Source organism: Muntiacus reevesi, chromosome 12 (genome assembly GCF_963930625.1).
Source record: "Muntiacus reevesi chromosome 12, mMunRee1.1, whole genome shotgun sequence".
Classification (NCBI taxonomy): Eukaryota; Metazoa; Chordata; class Mammalia; order Artiodactyla; family Cervidae; genus Muntiacus; species Muntiacus reevesi.
In genome coordinates, this window is record NC_089260.1 from 14831953 (window position 1) to 14852692 (window position 20740).

Consider the following 20740-nt stretch of genomic DNA (forward strand, 5'->3'; position numbering starts at 1 on the left):
TAGGATACTGAATATAGTTCCCTGTGCTATACAATAGGACCTGTTGTTTATCCTTTCTATAGACAATAGTTTATATCTGCTAATCCCAAACTTCTGATGTAATCCTCCCTACACTCCTTCTCCCTTGGCAACCACAGGTCTGTTCTCTATGTCTGTGAGTCTTTTTGTTTCATAGATAAATTCCCTGTGTCATGGTTTTTGTCTTTCTCTTTCTGGCTTCACTTAGTATGACAATCTGTAGATCCATCTGTGTAACTGCAAATGGCATTATTTCATTCTTTTTTATGGTCAAGTAATATTCCATTGTGTGTTTATATACCGTATCTTAATTCATTCATCTGTCAATGGACATGTAGGTTGTTTCCATGTCTTGGTTATTATAAACAGTGCTGCTATGAATTTAGGAGTGCATTTATCTCTTTGAAATATAGTTTCATTTGGATATGTGTCCAGGAGTGGGATTGCTGGATCCTATGGCAACTTTATTTTCAGTTTTTTGAGGAACCTTCATATTGTTCTCCATAGTGGCCCATCAATTTACATTCTCACCAACAGTGTAAGAGGATTCCCTTTTCTCCACACCCTCTCCAGCATCTGCTATTTGTAGACTTTTTAACAGTGGCCATTCAGGCCAGTGTGTGGTGGTACCGCGTTGTAGTTTTGATTTCCATTTGTCTAATAATTAATGATGTTGGTCATCTGTATGTCTTCTTTGGAGAAATGTCTATTTGCGTGTATCCATGCTAAGTCACTTCAGTAGTGTCCGACTGTTGTCCATGAGATTCTCTAGCCAAGAATACTGGAGTGGTTGCCGTGCCCTCCTCCAGAGAATCTTTCCGACCTAGGGTCAAAGCTGCATCTCTTACACCTCCTACATTGGCAGGCAAGTTCTTTACCACTAGCACCACCCAGGAAGCCCCTGATGTCTATTTAGGTCTTCTGCCAATTTTTTGATTGGGTTGTTTGTTTTTTGTTGTTGAGTTGTGTGAGCTGTTTGTATATTTTGGAAATTAAGCCCTCGTTGGTCGCACCATTTGCAAATATTTTTTTCTCCCAGTCCATAGGTTGTCGTTTAATTTTGTTTATGATTCCTTTGCTGTACAAAAGTTTATAAGTTTGATTAGGTCCCATTTGTTCATATTTGCTTTCATTTCTGTTGCCTTGGGAGATTGACATTGATATGATTTATGTCAGGTCATGTTTTGCCTATGTTGTCTTCTAGAAATTTTATGGTGTCTTGTCTTGTATTTAAGTCTTTAAACTATTTTTGAGTTTATTATTGTGTATCATGTAAAGATATGTTCTAACTCCATTGATTTACGTGTGGCCGTCCAACTTTCCCAACACTACTTGCTGAAGAGACTGTTTTTTCCCCATTGTATAATTCTTACCTCTTTTGTCCATAGGTATGCCTGTTTATTTCTGAGCTATCTATTCTGTTCCATTGACCCATATGTCTGTTTTTGTGCTAATACCATGCTGATTTTTAAAAATATTTTATTTTAATTAATTTATTTATTTGACTATTATGGGTCTTAGTTGCAGCACATGGGATCTTCAATCTTTGTTGCAGTGTATGGGATCTTTAGTTGTAGCATGCAGGATCTTTAGTTGCAGCATGTGATCTTTAGTTGCAGCATGTGGGATCTAGTTCCCTGACCAGGGATTGAACCCAGTCCCCTTGCATTGGGAATGCAGAGTCTTAACCACGTGACCACCAGGAGAGTTCCCCATGCTGATTACGGTAGCTTTATAGTTATTTTCTGAAGTCTTATGTCTTCTGCTTTGTTCTTTTTCCTCAGGATTGCTTAGGAATCTTTATGCTTTCATATCAATTTTAGGTTTATTTGTTCTAGTTCTGTGAAAAACATCATGAGTAATTTGGTGGGGATCATATTAAATCTGTAAATTGCTTTTAGTAGTATGGCTATCTTAACAATATTAATTCTTCTAATCCAGTAGAAATGGGATATTTTTTCATTTCTTTAAATCACCTTCAGTTTCCTTTAACAATGTTTTATAGTTCTCAGCATATAAATCTTCCACCTCCTTGGTCAGGTTTATTCTAAGTATTTTATCTTTTTTTGATGTAATTCCTTTTTTAAAAGGAATTGCCTTTTTCCTTCCCCTTTCTGACATTTCATTGTTACTGTAAAGAAATAAAACCAGTTTCTGTATGTTAATCTTGTATCCTACTACCTTACTGAATTTGTTTATCAGTTCTGTTAGTTTTTGTGTGGATTTTTTTGGTTTTTAAATATATAGTATTATGTTATCTGCATATAATGACAATTTTGCTTCTTCCCTTTCAATTTGGATACTTTTTATTTCTTTTTCTATTGTGGTTGCTGTGGCTAGGACTTCCAGTACTATGTTCAACAGAAGTGGTGAGAATGGGCATCCTTGTCTAGTTCCAGGTATTAGTGGGAAGGCTTTCAGCTTTTCACCGCTGAGTATTATGTCAGCTGTGGGTTCGTCATAAATAGCCTCTATAATCACTTTGGTAAGAGTTTTTAATCGTGAATGAATGTTGAATTTCATCAAATGCTTTTTCTGCATCTGTTGAGATGATCATCTGATTTTTTACTTTTCTTTTGCTGAAGTGGTGTATCATATTGATTGATTTGTGTGTGCTGAGCCATCCTTGTGACTCTGAGATGAATCCAACTTGGTTGTGGAGTATAATCTTTTTTACATGTTGTTGGATTCACAAACTTCTAAAATGAACTCAAGAAGAAATAGATCATCTGAATAGGCCTCTCTCTAGTAAAAGAAATTGAATTTGTACTTACAAACCTTCCCACAAAGAAAACTCCAGAGCTAGCTGACTTAACTGGTAAGTTCTACCAATTTATACCATTTGAGGAAAAACTAATGTCAGTTTTATACAAATTCTTCCAGAAAATGCGAGAGAAAGGAGCATCCTTCAACTTATCCTATAAGGCCTGCATGATACCAAACACAGAAAGGGACTTTATAAGAAAAGAAAATGACACAAATATCCTTCATGAAATACATGCAAAAGATCTTTATTTTTAGCAATCAAATTCTGCAATATAAATAAAAGCAAAAATAAACAAATGGGACCTAATTAAACTTAAAAGCTTTTGCACAATGAAGGAAACTATAAACAAGGTGAAAAGACAACCTTCAGAATGGGAGAAAATAATAGCAAATGAAGCAACTGACAAAGAATTAATCTCAAAAATATACAAACAACTCCTGCAGCTCAATTCCAGAAAAATAAGTGACCCAATCAAAAAATGGGCTTAAGAATTAAACAGATATTTCTCCAAAGAAGACATACAGATGGCTAGCAAACACATGAAAAGATGCTCAACATCACTCATTATCAGAGAAATGCAAATCAAAACCACAATGAGGTACCATCTCATGCCGGTCAGAATGGCTGCTATCAAAAAGTCTACAAAAAATCAATGCTGTAGAGGGTGTGGAGAAAAAGGAACCTTCTTACACTGTTGGTGGGAATGCAAACTTGTATAGACACTATGGAGAACAGTGTGGAGATTCCTTTAAAAACTGGAAATAGAATTCCCATACGACCCAGCAATCCCACTGCTGGGCATACACACTGAGTAAACCAGAATTGAAAAAGACACATGCACCCCAATGTTCATCGCAGCACTATTTACAATAGCCAGGACATGGAAGCAACCTAGATGTCCATCAGCAGACAAATGAATAAGAAAGCTGTGGTACATATACACCATGGAATATTACTCAGCTATTAAAAAGAATACATTTGAATCAGTTCTAATGAGGTGGATGAAACTAGAGCCTATTATACAGAGCAAAGCAAGTCAGAAAGAAAAACACCAATACAGTATATTAACGCAAATATATGGAATTTAGAAATGATGGTAACAATGACCCTATATGCAAGACAGCAAAAGAGACACAGATGTAAAAACAGACTTTTGAACTCTGTGGGAGAAGGTGAGGGTGGGATGATTTCAGAAAATAACATTGAAACATGTATATTATCATATGTGAAATAGATCATCAGTCCAGGTTCGATGCATGAGGCAGGGTGCTCAGGGCTGGTGCACTGGGATGACCCTGAGGGATGGGATGGGGAGGGAGGTGGAAGGGAGGGTCAGGATGGGGAACACATGTACGTCCATGGCTGATTCATGTCAATGTATGGCAAAAACCACCATAATATTGTAAAGTAATTAGCCTCCAATTAAAATAAATTTTTAAAAATTTCCACAATATATGAAAAGATAATACTTCCTGTGATTTATCCCAGGAATTCAAGGATGATTTAACATTCAAAGTTTGATTAATGAAATTTAAAACTTTAACATACAAAAAGCAGGAACCGTATGATCCAATTCAGTACATACAGAAAGAGCACTGGACAAGACCTGACACTCATTTATGATAAAAAACAAGAACAAAACTCTCAGCAGACTAGGATTGAAGAGAACTGCCTCAGTCTGATAAAGTGCATCAGTGAAAAAATTATCCGCTAACATCGTGCTGACTGGTGAAAGATTGAATGCTTTCCTTATTAGATGAGTAAAACAGGACACCCACTCTCACCACTTCTATTTAGCACAGCCTGTAAGGTTCTGAGGGGCTTCCCCTGTGGCTCAGCTGGTAAAGAATCCGCCTGCAATGCAGGAGACCTGGGTTGGATCCCTGGGTTGGGAAGATCCCCTGGAGAAGGGAAAGGCTACCCTTGCCAGTATTCTGGCCTGAAGAATTCCATGGATGGGGTTGCAAAGAGTTGGACTCGACTGAGCGACTAATATTCTAACCATTGTAATAAGGAAGTAAAAAAGAAAGGAAGAAATGAAATCTAGATTGGAAAGGAAGAGTTAAAACCATCTTGATTATGGTAACTGTAAGTATAGCACTTTCCTGAGTTCTATTGAGAGGAACTAGTTGTGGGAAACCCCAGGATTGTAGGTGGCTGTGCAGAAGTGAAGGTCGGCTGGGCACCCATCTGAAAACTGGTGTCTGAGGTCAGGGCAGTCTTGGTGGGGACCTTACACTTTACCTTGTGAGACTGGATGTTAACTATAGGTGGTTAGTGTCAGAACTGAATCAAATTACAGGGCTCTAAATTGGTGCTGGAGAATTGCCTACAGAACACAAATTGAAGCAAATGAGCCTAACTGTAAATCAGTTAGGCTGATTTACAGTTGTTGGCATAATCACCAAGAGAATTATTTTAAGTGATGGGCATGGAATTTATTGACGTTACACTCCAAGTGGCAGATGTCCAAAAAACAAAAGAGCTTTAACTGTTTCCAGCAGTCCTAGTATTAATAGAATTGTTATTCTTTCTTTGACATTATACATAGACACATGTAAATATATGAAATGATATGTATATATAATGTTAATGTCACTTTGTACCTATATTTTCAGTATAAGGGAAGATAAACACAAATGTAAAATCAAATGTTTTTACTTTTTAAAAAAAATTTATTGAAGTATAGTTGATTTACAATATTATGTTTAATTTCTGCTGTATAGCAAGTGATTCAGCTATATGTATATATGCCCTTCGTATTCTTTTCCATTATGGTTTATCACAGGATATTGAATATAGTCTCCTGTGCTCTGCACTTGTTGTTTATCCATCCTATACATACTAGTTTGCATTTACTAATCCCAAACTCCCAATCCTTCCCTCCCCACCACCCCTCTCCCTTGGCAACCACAAGCCTGTTCTCTGCGTCTGTGAGTATTTTCTGTTTCATAGATATGTTCATTTGTGTTGTGTTTTAGATTCCACTTATAAGTGATATCCTGTGGCATTTGTCTTTCTCTTTCCAACTTACTTAAGTACTATACTTATAGCACTTGATTAATTAATTAATTACTTCAGTAATCTCTAGGTTCATCCATGTTGCTGCCAATGGCATTATTTCATTCATTTTTATGACTGAATAATATTCCATTATTTATATACATACACATACCACCCCTTCTTTATCCACTCATCTGTCAATGGGTTGCTTTCATTCCATTTTAATTTAAATGGCCACAATAGACAACATGGTTTCCAGATTAAAGGAGGCTAAGCATACATGAAATTAAATATAATCCCTGACCTTTTACTATATTCTATACTAGAGGGTAAAAAATACTATAAAGAATATTATTAGATCAACTGAGAAGACTAAAATATGGATGGTAGATTAAATAAAAGTCTTGTATAAAGCCTTGTATAAATGTAAATTTGTGCAATTATGGCTACACTGTGGTTTAATCACTGGCAAATAGATGGGGAAACAGTGGAAACAGTGGCTGACTTTATTTTTCCTGGGCTCCAAAATCACTGCAGATGGTGATTGCAGCCATGAAATTAAAAGACGCTTACTCCTTGGAAGGAAAGTTATGATCAACCTAGACAGCACATTGAAAAGCAGAGATGTTACTTTGTCAACAAATGTCCGTCTAGTCAACGCTGTGGTTTTTCCAGTAGTCATGTATGGACGTGAGAGTCGGACTATAAAGAAAGCTGAGCGCCGAAGAATTGATGCCTTTGAACTGTGATGTTGGAGAAGACTCTTGAAGAGTCCCTTGGACTGCAAGGAGATCCAACCAGTCCATTCTAAAGGAGATCAGTCCTGGGTGTTCACTGGTAGGACTGATGTTGATGCTGAAACTCCAGTACTTTGGCCACCTGATGCAAAGAGCTGACTCATTTGAAAAGACCCTGGTGCTGGGAAAGATTGAAGGCAGGAGGAGAAGGGGACGACAGAGGATGAGATGGTTGGATGGCATCACCGACTCAATGGGCATGAGTTTGAGTGAGCGACTCAATGGATGTGGGTTTGGGTGGACTCCAGGAGTTGGTGATGGACAGGGAAGCCTAGTGTACTACGGTTTATGGGGTTGCAAAGAGTCGGACACAACTGAGTGACTGAACTGAACTGATAACTACTCTTAGGAAGTACAAGCTGTGTTTAGGAGCCTGGCGGGCTACAGTCCACAGGGTCGCAAAGAGTTGGGCACGACTGAGCAACTAAACAACAAATGTATAGCTTACTCTGAAATAATTCAGAGAGATGAATGAACAAATGATAAAGCAACTGGGGTAAATATGAACAATAGATGAGTCTGGATAGAGAGTCTATAGGTGCTTCTTTTACCTGTCTGCTTGTATTTTTATGTTTGTAACTTTTGTAAATTTAAAATCCTTTCCAAATAAGAATGTTTTTTAAAAAATACTTTATAGGTGATTGTGGTATTGCAGTTACATTTAAAGAGTTCCAGTCTTTTAAGGATACATTATGAAATATTTATGGACAAAGTGATATAATATCTGGGGTTTAGTTTCAAGTTATATGGCATCTTAGCATGGGATATGGGAGTATACAGGAAACAAGGTTTGCTGTAGATTAATTCTCTTGAAGTCAAATGATATGCAAGTGGATTTATTATACTATTCTGTTCTTTTTTTTTTTATATTTAAAATTTTCCATGACTTTAAATTGGGAAGAATTGGCATCTTCTCAATATTTTTCCTTTTGAGAATACTATGCACTTTTCATTTTGTTTCCTTTGGTACAGGCTGGGAAAACTCATTTATACCAAATGCTTCATTATGAAAATGATATATGTAGTTCATATGTTCCTTGAAACAATGAAAACCCTCATTGAAACGAAAAGACTTCTCTTAAGATCCCATCAGTGGCCACTTATTTCAAGCAATTTTAGACAATGCATTCAAGTTTCAGACCCATCAGTAGAAGAATCCCATTCCATATCTACAAAATACTTACACAATAATATCTCATTATTAAAAATTCCATCTGACCTTTTTTTTTTCTATTTTGGTTTAAATTAATGCGTACCTGGGTTTCACTGGTGACTCAGTGGTAAGGAATCTGCCTGCCTGGGTTTGATCCCTAGGTCAGAAAGATCCCCTGGAGGAGGATATGGCAACCCACTACAGTATTCTTGCCTGGATAATCCCATGGACAGAGGACCTGGTGGACTACAGTCCATGAGGTCACCAAAGAGTCAGACACGACTTAGTGACTAAAACAACACTGTATACCTAGAGATGTGAAATCTTGATATGATTTAAGGGCAGATGAGGCTCGGAGAGGGCAATGGCACCCCACTCCAGTACTCTTGCCTGGAAAATCCCATGGACAGAGGAGCTTGGTAGGCTGCAGTCCATGAGGTGGCCAAGCGTTGGACACTACTGAGCGACTTCACTTTCACTTTTCACTTTCATGCACTGGAGAAGGAAATGGCAGCCCACTCCAGTGTTCTTGCCTGGAGAATCCCAGGGACGGGGGAGCCTGGTGGGCTGCCGTCTATGGGGTCGCACAGAGTCGGACACGACTGAAGTGACTTAGCAGCAGCAGCAGCAGATGAGGCCAATGATAACAGGGAGGTGTTTTGCCTTAAAGGATGCCTTTCACTTTCAGGCCTTCTTTTTTCCAGGATTTGATTTCGTATACTGCTTGGCTAAGTGTTTCAATCAGCTAAGTGGTTTGAAGTCATTGCTTTAGTTGCATGCCTTCTGTAAAACATTCAGCCAGGCTCCTGCAAGACAACAAACAATGCTTGTGTTTTGGTGGCTCTGACATGAACCAGGACAAGGAAGGCCTCTTCACAAGGCATAAACATCTTGTAATATGTCAAGAAAGTCCTCTTTCTGGGAGGCCATATCCCTAAACACAGAAATAGCTTCACTGAGAGATCCCTAGATGGCCTGAGTGTCTTGAGTGTTTGAAGTCACAGGAATGTATCTGTTTAGGGAAAGTTAAGACTGTGAGTCCTTTGGTTTTCCTATGCTAGATTTCCAGTTTGGTTCATCATTATGATTTTTCTTTCTTTGCAGAGATAGACTACTGTGCCTCACCTAACCATGGATGCCAGCACGAGTGTGTTAACACAGATGATTCCTATGCCTGCCGCTGCCTGAAAGGCTTTACCCTGAATCCAGATCAGAAAACCTGCAGAAGTAAGTTGCACTGCGTGTGGAAGAGGGGCTTGTTCCACAGATGGCCCCGTTGGTTTTCCGTTTTCTGGCAGATCTCCAGCAGGTGTACTTGTTCTCAGCATTTGTGCTCGCTGACATCATTCTGCCCCTTATTTTACCTTTTGTCTCACCTGATCCTGTGATGGGGGTGATTTTTAGCCAGTGCATAGACTGGGTTTGCCCACTGGTTTCCTTTAGTGAAGTCAAGGCACCAGCTGAAGCTCTCGCCTATCTGAAATGAGGACGCATGCCTCCACCTCCTTACCCTCACAACATGTATTTGGGACTTTGAGAAAGAAAAGGCTGGATCCAGAGTTGGAGGGAAAAAGAGCTGGTTTCTTCCAGTCCTACCTGATGAGACACTTTTAAAATTTAATGTTTACTTTTATTTATTTGAATGTGCCAGGTCTTAGCTGCAGCACGCCGGATTTTTTATCTTGTAGCATGCGGGATCTTTAGCTGTGGCATGTGGCATCTAGTACCCTTAGCTGGGATGGAACCCAGGCTCCCTGCATTGGGAGCTCAGAGTCTTAGCCACTGGACCACCAGAGAAGTTTCAAGGTGAGACCCTTGAGGGCCGCTAAGAAGGGGGACATTGAATCTTTCCTTGGTATAAAGGAAGAAAAAAATAGGAGACTCTGGGGCATCCTCACAGCATTGGAGAGGTGCCTAGTGTCAGCAGGGTGATATTAAGGATGTGCTGAGTGGCTCAGATGGTGTCCTCTGGCACCTCAGAGGGCTTGACGGGGGTGTTTAGAGCATGAACCTCCAATGGGATATCTTTAAGTGACCTGTCCCTGAGAGACCCCTTGGAATGGAAGGTCTACAAAGACAGCAATTCTTCTCTTTTTCTCTCTTGTGAATCCTCAACACCTCAAGTATTCAGCACGTGCTGGTGTGACACAATATTTAGTGAATGAATGAAAGAGTACATGAATCTCTGAAATTTATCATCCTGGAGAAATGGCAACTATCATCTAAATTAATCTTGTTAGAAAGGTGGCCTTTGTAAGGCACACAAGTTGTGATTTTTTTCAAAAAGCATTCCCAAAGTTAGCCCACACATATGCACACTGAACTGTCCCCATTCTCCCGACTGTTGATTCACAGAACTCTCTGGAACTCCCACTGAGGAACATATCCCTCATCCACTTCTTCCTAGTCGTGGGTGCAGCAGTATTCTGCACCACAGGACTGGATTTTCAAAAGGCTGACCACACATCATTTTTTGAAAAGCACCGTGGGCTACTGAACTGAATCCACAAGCCGCAGCCTCCCCACAGCACATGTTGACTCACGTGCTCACTCTACTATGTGTGAGATCTTGCAGGGTGGTTAAAGGTAGCAGAGCCCATATTTTGAAACTGAGCCTCTCTTACAAAAGAGAATTCCCACCACCTTGCCTGGATGCAAACTCTGGCGATGTGCAAGCATCAGATGGGAATTTTAACTGAGAGGTTCAGAATGTGAAAACAATTAGATAGACTATTTTCCATCAGACCACACATGCATGCGGTTCGTGGGAGAGGCCAGCCCGACCGCTCCTTTCTGAGCTATGTACACCTTTTTCTCGGGGCGAGTGTGTCAGTGGCTGGCTACCCCCAGGGAAAAATCACTCACCAGTGGGACTTAGTTGTGGACCTAGACCTCTTCCATGGGGGAAAATTAGATCTGCTCCAACTCAGTCACTGGAGTTGCAGGCTTCACTGTGTGTTGCTAGCGGAGGGAGGAGGAAGTGAGCTGGGCACGTGGCCATTGGTGGAGGGGAACTGGCTTGAAGCTCTGCATCACTTACAGTCATCTGAGATTCCCTTGCCCTCTGCCCCGCCCTCCACATCCTGCCTGTAGAGGCACTTGGAATAAGAGAAGGGTCCAAGGCAGTGCTTGCATTGCATCGTTATCAAGGGAGGAGGGAGGCCAAGAACAGAAGGATAAATGGAGAGGAAGTGACCATTTGGAAACAGTGTGACCACCACAAATTAGCCTGGAGACAGGCCTGTCTCCAGCCCAGAGTCCTTAACACTCATGCATATATATTCAGGGATAGCTCCATTTCCTCTTCAGCCAGGTGCCCTAGTTTTTCATCCAAGAAAAATGGAATTTGTTTCTTAAAACCCAATGTCCTCATCAGCCCTTCTCCCAACATCCTGCCTCATCGTTACTTTTTCCATTGTCTCTGCTGCAAACCCAGCCCTCCGCTGCTGAGATCCCTCTGAGAGCCACCCCTGCCCTGATGTGTGCATGCCGGCGATTATGGCAGACAGCTGCTAACGGAAAGCGAGCGCTCAGTGCCTCTCTGGAGCATTTCGTGGGATCAGGAAGCAGAGAAATGGGGTTTAAAATCTGGGCTTGGTTGTTAGGAGCCTGAAGATCTTCCAAGCATTAAAGATCTTGAGCTCAGAGTACAGCCATTTACGTTTAATGGGCGGTTGATGGATGTGGGCTGTTTGCAAATCTAATAAATCTATCTTTCAAAGGAATTTGATATCATCCAATTAAACCGGGGTCGGGGGTGGGGGGGTTGGAATTCAAGGCACAGTCCTACTGAAGAAAACTCTCTTGGCCTGGATTTGTTCTTTCTCCTCATCCAGGCATAATTTCTTTTTCTGGAAAGTGCTGTCATCGACTTAAAGCATAAATTATTGAGGCAGAGATGCAGAACATAGAGCCCAGGACTGACTGTCTAGGCGGGGACCCCAGGGTGGAGTCAGAGGTGGGTGGGGCTCCAGGATTGCTCATGCTGGCACCGAGGCTGGTGCTTCCCCCACTGAAGGCATCACACTCTAAACAGCAGGGTACGGGGTGCACAGGTTGAACTGAGTAAGGGGGGTCAGTCTTGGCAGTATCACCCACCCTGGCCCTGTGACCTTAGACAGACTGCTTTGCTTCTCTGAACTTCCATTTCCTAAACTGAAGGAACATGACTTTCTGCTTGAACATTTTGTAGCCTGTCCCATCTTTCTAAAACTGACTCTCCGTGCCACTCCGTTGGCATGACAGTCTGCAGTGACCTATCTCTGATCTTTCGTGTTTTTATGTCTTACCTTCTCAGTGAGGTCTCCAGCTCCTTTTTGAGCTGGCACTTATACACGCCGTTTAGTTGGCCTTCTGACAGCCCAGCCGTCTCATCTCGTGGGGTTACTGGACACTCTGGGCTTTGCCAGATAAACCCACACCCAAGCCCGGCCCACGTGTAGCTCAGTTAATGAGCAGACTGGACCAGAGTTGGGGGGGGGTGCATAGTGGGTACCCAGTGAATACTGAGTGAAGGAATAAGTAACTTACATACATGTGAAGAACTGTGATTCAAGCACGCGAAGAAGAACAGGTCAACCTCTGCGGCAAGGAACCATCGGAGAAGAGGCACTTTGGAGTTGCTATTTGCCAGATAGCTGACCTTTTTAAGAATCACCATGTTTTAAATTATTTATTTATTAATTTTTGACTGTGCTGTGTCTTTTTTTGCTCGGGGGCAGGGGGGTGCCTTTCTCTGGTTGTGGCCAGCCGGATCTTCCTCTAGCTGTGGTGTTTGAGCTTCCCATCGCGGTGGCTTCTCTTGTTGCGGAGCATGGGCTCTAGAGCTTGCGGGCTTCGGTGGTTGTGGCTCATGGTGGGCTCAGCAGTTAAGGCTCGCAGGCTCTAGAGCGCAGGCTCAGTAGCTGGGGTCCACGGGCTTAGTTGCTCCACGGCACGTGGGATCCTTGCGGACCGAGAATCGAACCCTCGTCCCCTGCCTTGGCAGGGGGACAGACTCTTTACCACTGATTTACCAGGGAAGCCCTAAGAATCTTCGTGTTTTTTAATTTAATTAGGGTATGTTAAATCTTTCTTAAAGATAGTGTTGGCCCTTTAAAAGTTGCGGTAAAACATACAGAACAAGGGGCTTCCTGGGTGACTCAGTGATAAAGAATCTGGCTGCAATGCAAGAGATGTGGGTTTGATCCCTAAGTCGGGAAGATCCCCTGGAGGAGGGCATGGCAACTCAACTCCAGTATTCTTGCCTGGAGAATCCCATGGACAGAGCAGCCGGGCTGGCTACAATCCACAGGGTCACAAAGAGTTGGACATGACTGAAGTGACTGCCTACAGAACAAAATTTACCACTGTAACCATTTTGTTTTTCACTGTAACCATTTTTAAGTGCACAGTTTGGGCTTCCCTGATAGCTCAGTTGGTAAAGGATCTGTCTGCAATGCAGGAGACCCCAGTTCGATTCCTGGGTCGGGAAGATCCTCTGGAAAAGGGATAGGCTACCCACTCCAGTATTCTTGGGCTTCCCTTGTGGCTCAGCTGGTAAAGAATCTGCCTGCAATGCACGAGACCTGGGTTGGATCCCTGGGTTGGGAAGATCCCCTGGAGAAGGGAACAGCTACCCACTCCAGTACTCTGGCCTGGAGAATTCCATGGACTGTATAGTCCATGGGGTCGCAAAGAGTCGGACACGACTGAGCAACTTTCGCTTCACTTCACTTCACTTCACTTCAGTGGCTTTAAGTACATTTTGTTGTTAGCAACCATCCTCACCATCCAGCTCCAGAACTTTATCTCCCCAAACTGAAACTCTGCACTGATTAAACAGTAACTCCCCATTCCTCTCTCCCCCAGTCCTGGCAACCACCATTCTGTTTTCCATCTCTATGACTGCCTACTCTAGGTACCTCATATAAGTGGAATCTTACAAGATTTGTCCTTCTGAGACTGGCTTGTTTTCACTTACCATAAGGCTCATTCCATGTCAGAATTTCCTTCCTTTTTGAGGCTGAATAATATTCCACATTCTGTATTTGCCACATTTTGCTGATCCATTCAGTATACACCTGGGTTGCTTCCACCTTTGGGTCATTGTGAATAAAGATGCTGTGAACATAGATATGTTCAAGGCCCTGCTTTCTGTTCTTTTGGGTTTAAACCCAGAAGGGAGTTGCTGGATCGCATGTAATTCTATATTTAATTTTTTTGAGGAACCTCCATACTGTTTTCCATAGTGGCTGAAGGCTGGCTTTTTAGAACAGCACTTACTGAAGATAACTGTACTTTTCTCTGATAATGTAAAAGATTCCTGCAGGTCCTATACTTCGTGGCCCAGTCTGTGGGGCCCTTTGTGTTCTGTGTCTCTTTACTTGGCTCCTGGTCTCTTTGCCTGTGGTTGATGTTTTATTGCTAGGTCTATTTTTCTTCACTGAATCTCGTTCCTTGTTTTCTGACACTCACTTCTGTTTTACAAGGTGAGGCTGTTGATGAACTGAGAAACTGCACACAGCTGACAATAGTCTGCCTCTCCTCAGGCAGAAGGGATGAAGTACAGACAGCGTGCCCAGGGCCCGCGGCTCATGGAGGCAGCTCTTCTCTTAGGCCAGTCCCCTGCAGGGTCTGGGAGTTCTCTCCATGGACTCAGACTGCAGCCACTTCTTCTCCGTGGGCATGGAAAGTTCCGTCCATCAGTCCTGTGGGAGGGCACATCATGGACCCTTTACGGGATGGTCTGAGGTCCTCTGAGTATGGGTTCCATTTCATTTCTTTTCATACATCTTTGTCTTCTCAGGAAGAGACGTCTTTCCTAGGGGCCCCAATAAATTCTTCTGTCTCGTTGGCGAGAACTAGGCATCTTCCCACCTCTAGACCAATTCCTGGCAAAGGAGAAGATGCTTGCCAGGCTGGCTTACACCACTCATGACTCATGCCTTGGGGGGTCAGGGTTCTTGTTTCAGGAAGACAGGGTAATGCTTGTTGGCAAGGCAACCAACAGTGTCTGCCACATCCCCGGGAAAAAGAACAATGCAGCTAAATGGCTCCAGCTCAGCCCTGAGGTTGGTGGTGACCAGTCTCACAGAGGCCCTCCGCAAAGCTCATTTTATTTCCCTTTATAGTTTTTCGTCTCTTCCAGTACCTTCTCTGTATGTGGGGGTGGGGGTGGGGTGACCCAGCATGCGGTTTTAGCATTTTCTACCAGAAAATGAAACTGCTAATTGACTGCTGGTGGTGATGCTGCCGATGTCTGCCGGCAGAAATGCAGCTTGGATGGGGGTGACTAGGACAGAGCTGTGACAACCTGGGCCAGCCTCAGAGATGCATCTTCTCAGTTTCTTGATTACGGATGGTGTCACACTCTCACCCAGAACCCGGTGGACTTTGGACCCTTCTTAATGTAACTGCCTTTTCCTGCCTCTCCTAAATCGCTGGGTATCTTGTTGTTTATTCTGCCTCGCACCATCCCATGTCATTGTCAGATGTCACTGCAGGCAGTGACATGCTTTGAGCCCTAGTAATCAGGTTAACTGGAAGAAGAGACTGAATTTTCCCAGAGTTTCCATCATTCTTGGGAGGAGATGGGCTGGGAACTGTGGCGCTCAACCCATTTCACCAGTGTTTTGGCCATCTATTGAGGAAGAGACCTCTGCTGGAGAATGCAGAGGGATACACCTGCCAGGTGCCAGGTTCTCCCAAACAAGCTTCTGGAGAACAGGAGCGGCTGTCTGTGTCCCTTGGAGCACCTTCCTTACTGAATGTTTACTGGGGGCAGGGCGGGGGGCAGCCTCAGCCCTGGGAGAAGCCCCAAGCCTGAAGGAATACTTGCCCTTTCTCCCTCCAGGGATCAACTACTGCGCGCTGACCAAGCCGGGCTGTGAGCACGAGTGCATCAACACGGAGGAGGGCTACTACTGCCGCTGCCGCCGGGGCTACAGCCTGGACCCCAACGGCAAGACCTGCAGCCGTGAGTGCGCCGGGTCAGGGGCTCGTGGGAGGGCCAGGTTCACACACAGGCCCCGGGGCTCGCTAGCAGTCAGCCACTTCTGAAGCTCCTGGGTTTCCTATGAGCCTGATGGTCCAGCAACCTTAACTTTCCTGGCCTCAGTTTCATCATCTGTAAAATGGGGCTACTCATGCTGCCTCCCTCAGAGACTGGATTGTGAGGAGTGAAAGAATCAGCACATAGAAAACACTTAGAAAAGCGCTGCTAGACACATAATAAAAGTCCAGTAAATATTAGCTAGGCTGCCCTGGTGGCTCAGATGGTAAAGAATATGCCTGCAATGCAGGAGACCTGGTTTCAATCCCTGGGTCAGGAAGATTCCCTGGAGAAAGGAATGACTACCCACTCCAGTATTCTTGCCTGGAGAAGTCCATGGACAGAGGAGTCTGGCAGGCTACAGTCCATGGGGTCGCAAAGAGTTGGACATGACCGAGCGACTAATACACACACACATATTAGCTAATATTATTATTTGCTCTTGAGAGCCTTGATTAAGTTACACCGGCCTGATTTCATCCAAACTCTGCCTCATACTAGACAAGGGACCCCAGGTAAGGTATTAAAGTTCTGCAAGCTTTGACTTTCCCATCTGTTTAAAAAAGTGAAGATGATAACAGTGTTGATTTCCTGGAGTTGTTAAGGGAAATCCTGAGGACTATTTCAGCCTCTCAGCACAGTGCTTGACACAGGAAAACATACAATTAAAAATAAGAGCTCTTTGTTGTCACAGAGCCTGGGACAGGAACCAGAAAAGAGACAGACCTCAGAAGGCCCTTGGGCCACCGCAGACCTGATCTGAGGGTGGGGCTGAGAAACATGGGACTTTTTATGAAGCATTGTCTTCATTTTCTTGTGTAAGAGGCGCAACGCAACTCGGTCCGGTGATGTCAACGTGGAAACTTGCAGGATGTGCCAGCTGGATGGTTCCATGTCTTTTTTACGAGGCACAGTCTCCACTGGTCCAAGCCAGCGGGGGTGGGGCGCGTGACACAGCGGGGGGACGCCCTGACCCCGGAGGTTGCCGGCGAGGGCCTCGGTGACACGGCTGGCACAGAAGGGGCCCTTTGTGTGGCTTTCCACCCAGTGAGCTGCACATCTGCTCCAGCTTTGGGGACAGAGATAGATTGTGAGTGAGAACAGTACAGCTGTTCAGTATGTGGACCTTCCCCTGCCTGGAGGGAAAGTTTCACAGATGAAGTATTCCGTGCAGAGCAGCCCTCGGGAAACCTCGTGCCCCTTTCGGTCTTCAGAAGGAACAGAGTCCTCGATCGGGCTTTCGAAGCATCAATCTCGGAAGTCAAAGCATTTTTGAACCAGAGAGTTGGCACTGCTCTGCACTTGCCTCTGGAAGTCTCTGAGTCCTTGTGAGAAGCCAGTGGTGAGCAAGGATCCTTCCGCTCGACGAGGAGATGCCCTGGTGAAGATGGATCTGTGTACAGTCTGTCTGCTTCTCTTCCAGGAGCGTGGGGCCGGCCAGCTGACAGCTCTGCAGGCATCCCAGGGCAGGCTAGGTGGGACCTGGACGAGCCCACATAGAGCCCCAGGGGCCGTGACCTGCCTATCCCTTCCTGCACGTCTTGGGGCAGAAGAGATTGGGCCATCTTTTCTTTCTGGAATCTAGTAAGGAGGACCATCTAGTCAGCTTCAAGAAAGTATAAACCAAGCCATTTCTTCCTAGGAGTCCCCAGAGAGAGCCTGGTAATCCTATTCCCCAGGGGGGCTCAGGGAGCCCACAGACCATCACGATAGGAGGCCCTTATGAGGGGCTTGCTCTGTGCAGGCATGGCCGGGATCACTTCCCAAGTACTCACTCACTTTATCTGCACCAGATCCCAGTGAGGCATCAACATTCTTACCCCCATTTAAAGACAGGGAAACAAGTGCAAGGGGATTAAGTTACGTTTCCCAGGGTCACGTGACGGGTAAATGGTGACCTGAGATGTGAACACAAGCCTCTGGCTCTTGAGATCTTGCGAGTGTTTGCAGTAGGCACAGCCACGGGTGGAATGTTCCAGAAGGCACAGTCCCAGGCCCTGTGGGAGTCACAGAGGCCCACCCGGCCCTGCACAAGGCCTCCAGTGTCTCTCCAGTCTCCGGGTGTGCCTTTTCTCCATCAAGGAAATCTGGGAGGCAGCCTGCAGGGCTGTCCTGTGGGAACCAGTTCACCGCAGCTGTGTGTGTGTTATCCTGGCTGGGCCAGCTGGGCCGGGCTCGGGTGCCAGGGCTGGCCACACACGCAAGGCCTTGACGTTGGTTTGTTTTCAGAATCTGGATGTCCCGGTTATGGGGGATAACAGCACCTTTTCTCTTTCAGATACAAAGGAACTATACAATTATTTCTTTCCCAGCCATATACTTAGCAATGATGGGCATTCACGAAATGATTATGTATGCCAGCTACTGTTCTGAGGGCTTTAGGTGAATCAACTCCTCCCACCACGTTCTTGGAAAAAAGCGAGCCTCAACCCCATTTCTCAAGTCATGGGATGGTGGCAGAGAGGCCAAATGACCACCTAGCAAGCATCTCACAGCTGGGAAGCCTGTGGGGTGAGGTGGGATTTGAACCCAAATAGTGTGGTGTGGAGCCCCCCACATCCTGAGACACTGCTCTGTCAGCTGCAGGGAGCGGGTGGGGTCCGCGGCTCCACCTTCCCCAGCCTGGTTCTCCTCTCTGTGCCATGGGGAGGGCACCTTCTCTCAGCAGTACCCTGGGGATTGCAGGTGATGCCTGCCCAGACCTGGCGCAGGTGCAGAGGGCTACTGTCATTACCACCTTGGCCGGAGTCATATGCACCTTACTCCTCAAAGAAATAGGAAATAAAACAAGCCAGGCCAGTGGCACAGGGTGGAAGGAAACCTTCCATGGCACTCTTCTGGGCATCAACGGAGTGAAACTGCCGGGCAGCGGCTCCCCGGGGGAGGTGGTTTTGTTCTCTGATGCCCTCCTGGCTTACTTCAGGGGGGTTTCCTGTGTGGTCGCTGCAGGGGTGGATCACTGCGCCGAGCAGGACCACGGCTGTGAGCAGCTGTGTCTCAACACCGAGGACTCGTTCGTGTGCCAGTGCTCGGAAGGCTTCCTCATCAACGACGACCTCAAGACCTGCTCGCGTGAGTGCCCTTCGTGCTTCTCTTACAGGGAAGAGCTTTGCCACCGGCGTGGAGAACGTAGGGGACGGCGGGCCCCGCCCTGCCCTCTGCTCGTTGCTCCGGGGGAGATGGCGAGGCTGTCCCCTGGGGACCGCGCGCCTTCCCGGGGCAGGAGGAGGAGGGTTAGGGAGGTGCGCAGGACCGTGAACTGATTCCCTGCTGTGGGGTTTTGCAGGAGTGGATTACTGCTTGCTGAGCCACCACGGTTGCGAGTACTCCTGCGTCAACACGGACAGATCCTTCGTCTGCGAGTGTCCCGAGGGACACGTGCTCCGCGGTGACGGCAAGACCTGTGCCAGTGAGTGTTGCGACGTCGGACGAGGGGACCCGGCACGGGCGATCGTGGGCGGGGGGCGCCGAGGACCGTGACCACGGGTGGGTCTGCGCCCCCGGGGTTCGTGGGTGAAAGTGTGCGAAGGCCCCCTCCCAGCGACATCAGCCCCGGTGGCTGCTGCTCCCCTGTCCCAAGACGGACGGCTCGAGGGGGACCCGGCACGGGCGATCGTGGGCGGGGGGCGCCGAGGACAGTGACCACGGGTGGGTCTGCGCCCCTGGGGTTCGTGGGTGAAAGTGTGCGAAGGCCCCCTCCCAGCGACATCAGCCCCGGTGGCTGCTGCTCCCCTGTCCCAAGACGGACGGCTCGAGGGGGACCCGGCATGGGCGATCGTGGGCGGGGGGCGCCGAGGACAGTGACCACGGGTGGGTCTGCGCCCCTGGGGTTCGTGGGTGAAAGTGTGCGAAGGCCCCCTCCCAGCGACATCAGCCCCGGTGGCTGCTGCTCCCCTGTCCCAAGACGGACGGCTCGAGGGGGACCCGGCACCGGCGATCGTGGGCGGGGGGCGCCGAGGACAGTGACCACGGGTGGGTCTGCGCCCCTGGGGTTCGTGGGTGAAAGTGTGCGAAGGCCCCCTCCCAGCGATATCAGCCCCGGTGGCTGCTGCTTCCCTGTCCCAAGACGGACGGCTTTTGCCTCTTCCTGTCTGGCCCGCGTTCATTTCGGAGCCGTTAGGAGTTATAGTGAAGTAGATGCCTTCCTGTCTGCGTACTTCCAGCTGCGCTCCGCGCCGAGCACGTGTTTTCTCTGGGCCGCAACCTCAGCGGAATCCTCACCTTCAGACTAAGTGAAAAGCCTAAGGTGACCAGCTGTTACGCGGTGGTTTCAGACTATGGATTCTTCTGACTCCAAAGTCAGTTCTGCGAGAAGGGGAGGCTCCTGAGAACCCCATCCCCTCCCCCAATCCGGATAATCTGACAGCAGATGGGAGGGGCGAGGTTGGCAGTGATGTTTCCTGGGTACATATTTCCTGGCAGCTGGTCCCCAATTCCTGTCTCCATTACTTTTAAAAAAAAAAAAGCTTCCAGATGTCCTCGTCTTCACTCAAGGATGCTGTGTTTTCTGCCCTGCAGTCCTGTGTCGGAGTGGACCAAGATAAAGACTTAAAAATAGTCGTTTTGAGAGAAGGGGTCAGAAGTGGAGGAACAGGATTGCCATGTACCTTGCAGGTCCTGCTAGTCTTTCCAGTTATGGGGCCAGGTTCCCTGACCACTGATACAACTGTGGTCACAACCTAACGTGTCCACCTTTCTGTGCCACCTGTTCACTTGGGCAGGTGCCCTGATTGCATGGCTGGGTGTGCCTCTCTAACTCCGCCGCCTGTGAGAAAAGGTTTCCCCCATTTGGGATGGAGGCTTGAGTTTTAGGGCTTGCTTGTGGCTGCCTGCCCAGCTGTCCTGGCCTACACGGCCAGCACAGGGAGGGGCTGGACATCAGGGTGCAGAAAGAGAGTGGGTGTGTCGAATTGCATGTGCATTTGACTGCATGCCAAAGCCAGAAGCCTGCTTTTTAACTGATTTATTTT

At 46.2% G+C, this 20740-nt stretch overlaps 1 protein-coding gene across 2 annotated transcripts in view; it reads left to right on the top strand.

Annotated features, from left to right (window-relative positions):
• Positions 1-20740, top strand: part of MATN2 (matrilin 2) — a 166958-nt gene that overhangs the window by 114963 nt on the left and 31255 nt on the right. For both annotated transcript variants that reach the window (XM_065902517.1, XM_065902518.1), the window contains exons 7-10: positions 8843-8965; positions 15573-15695; positions 18720-18842; positions 19057-19179. In XM_065902517.1, the coding sequence (XP_065758589.1) occupies positions 8843-8965; positions 15573-15695; positions 18720-18842; positions 19057-19179 (492 nt within the window). The remainder of the gene's footprint in view (positions 1-8842; positions 8966-15572; positions 15696-18719; positions 18843-19056; positions 19180-20740) is intronic.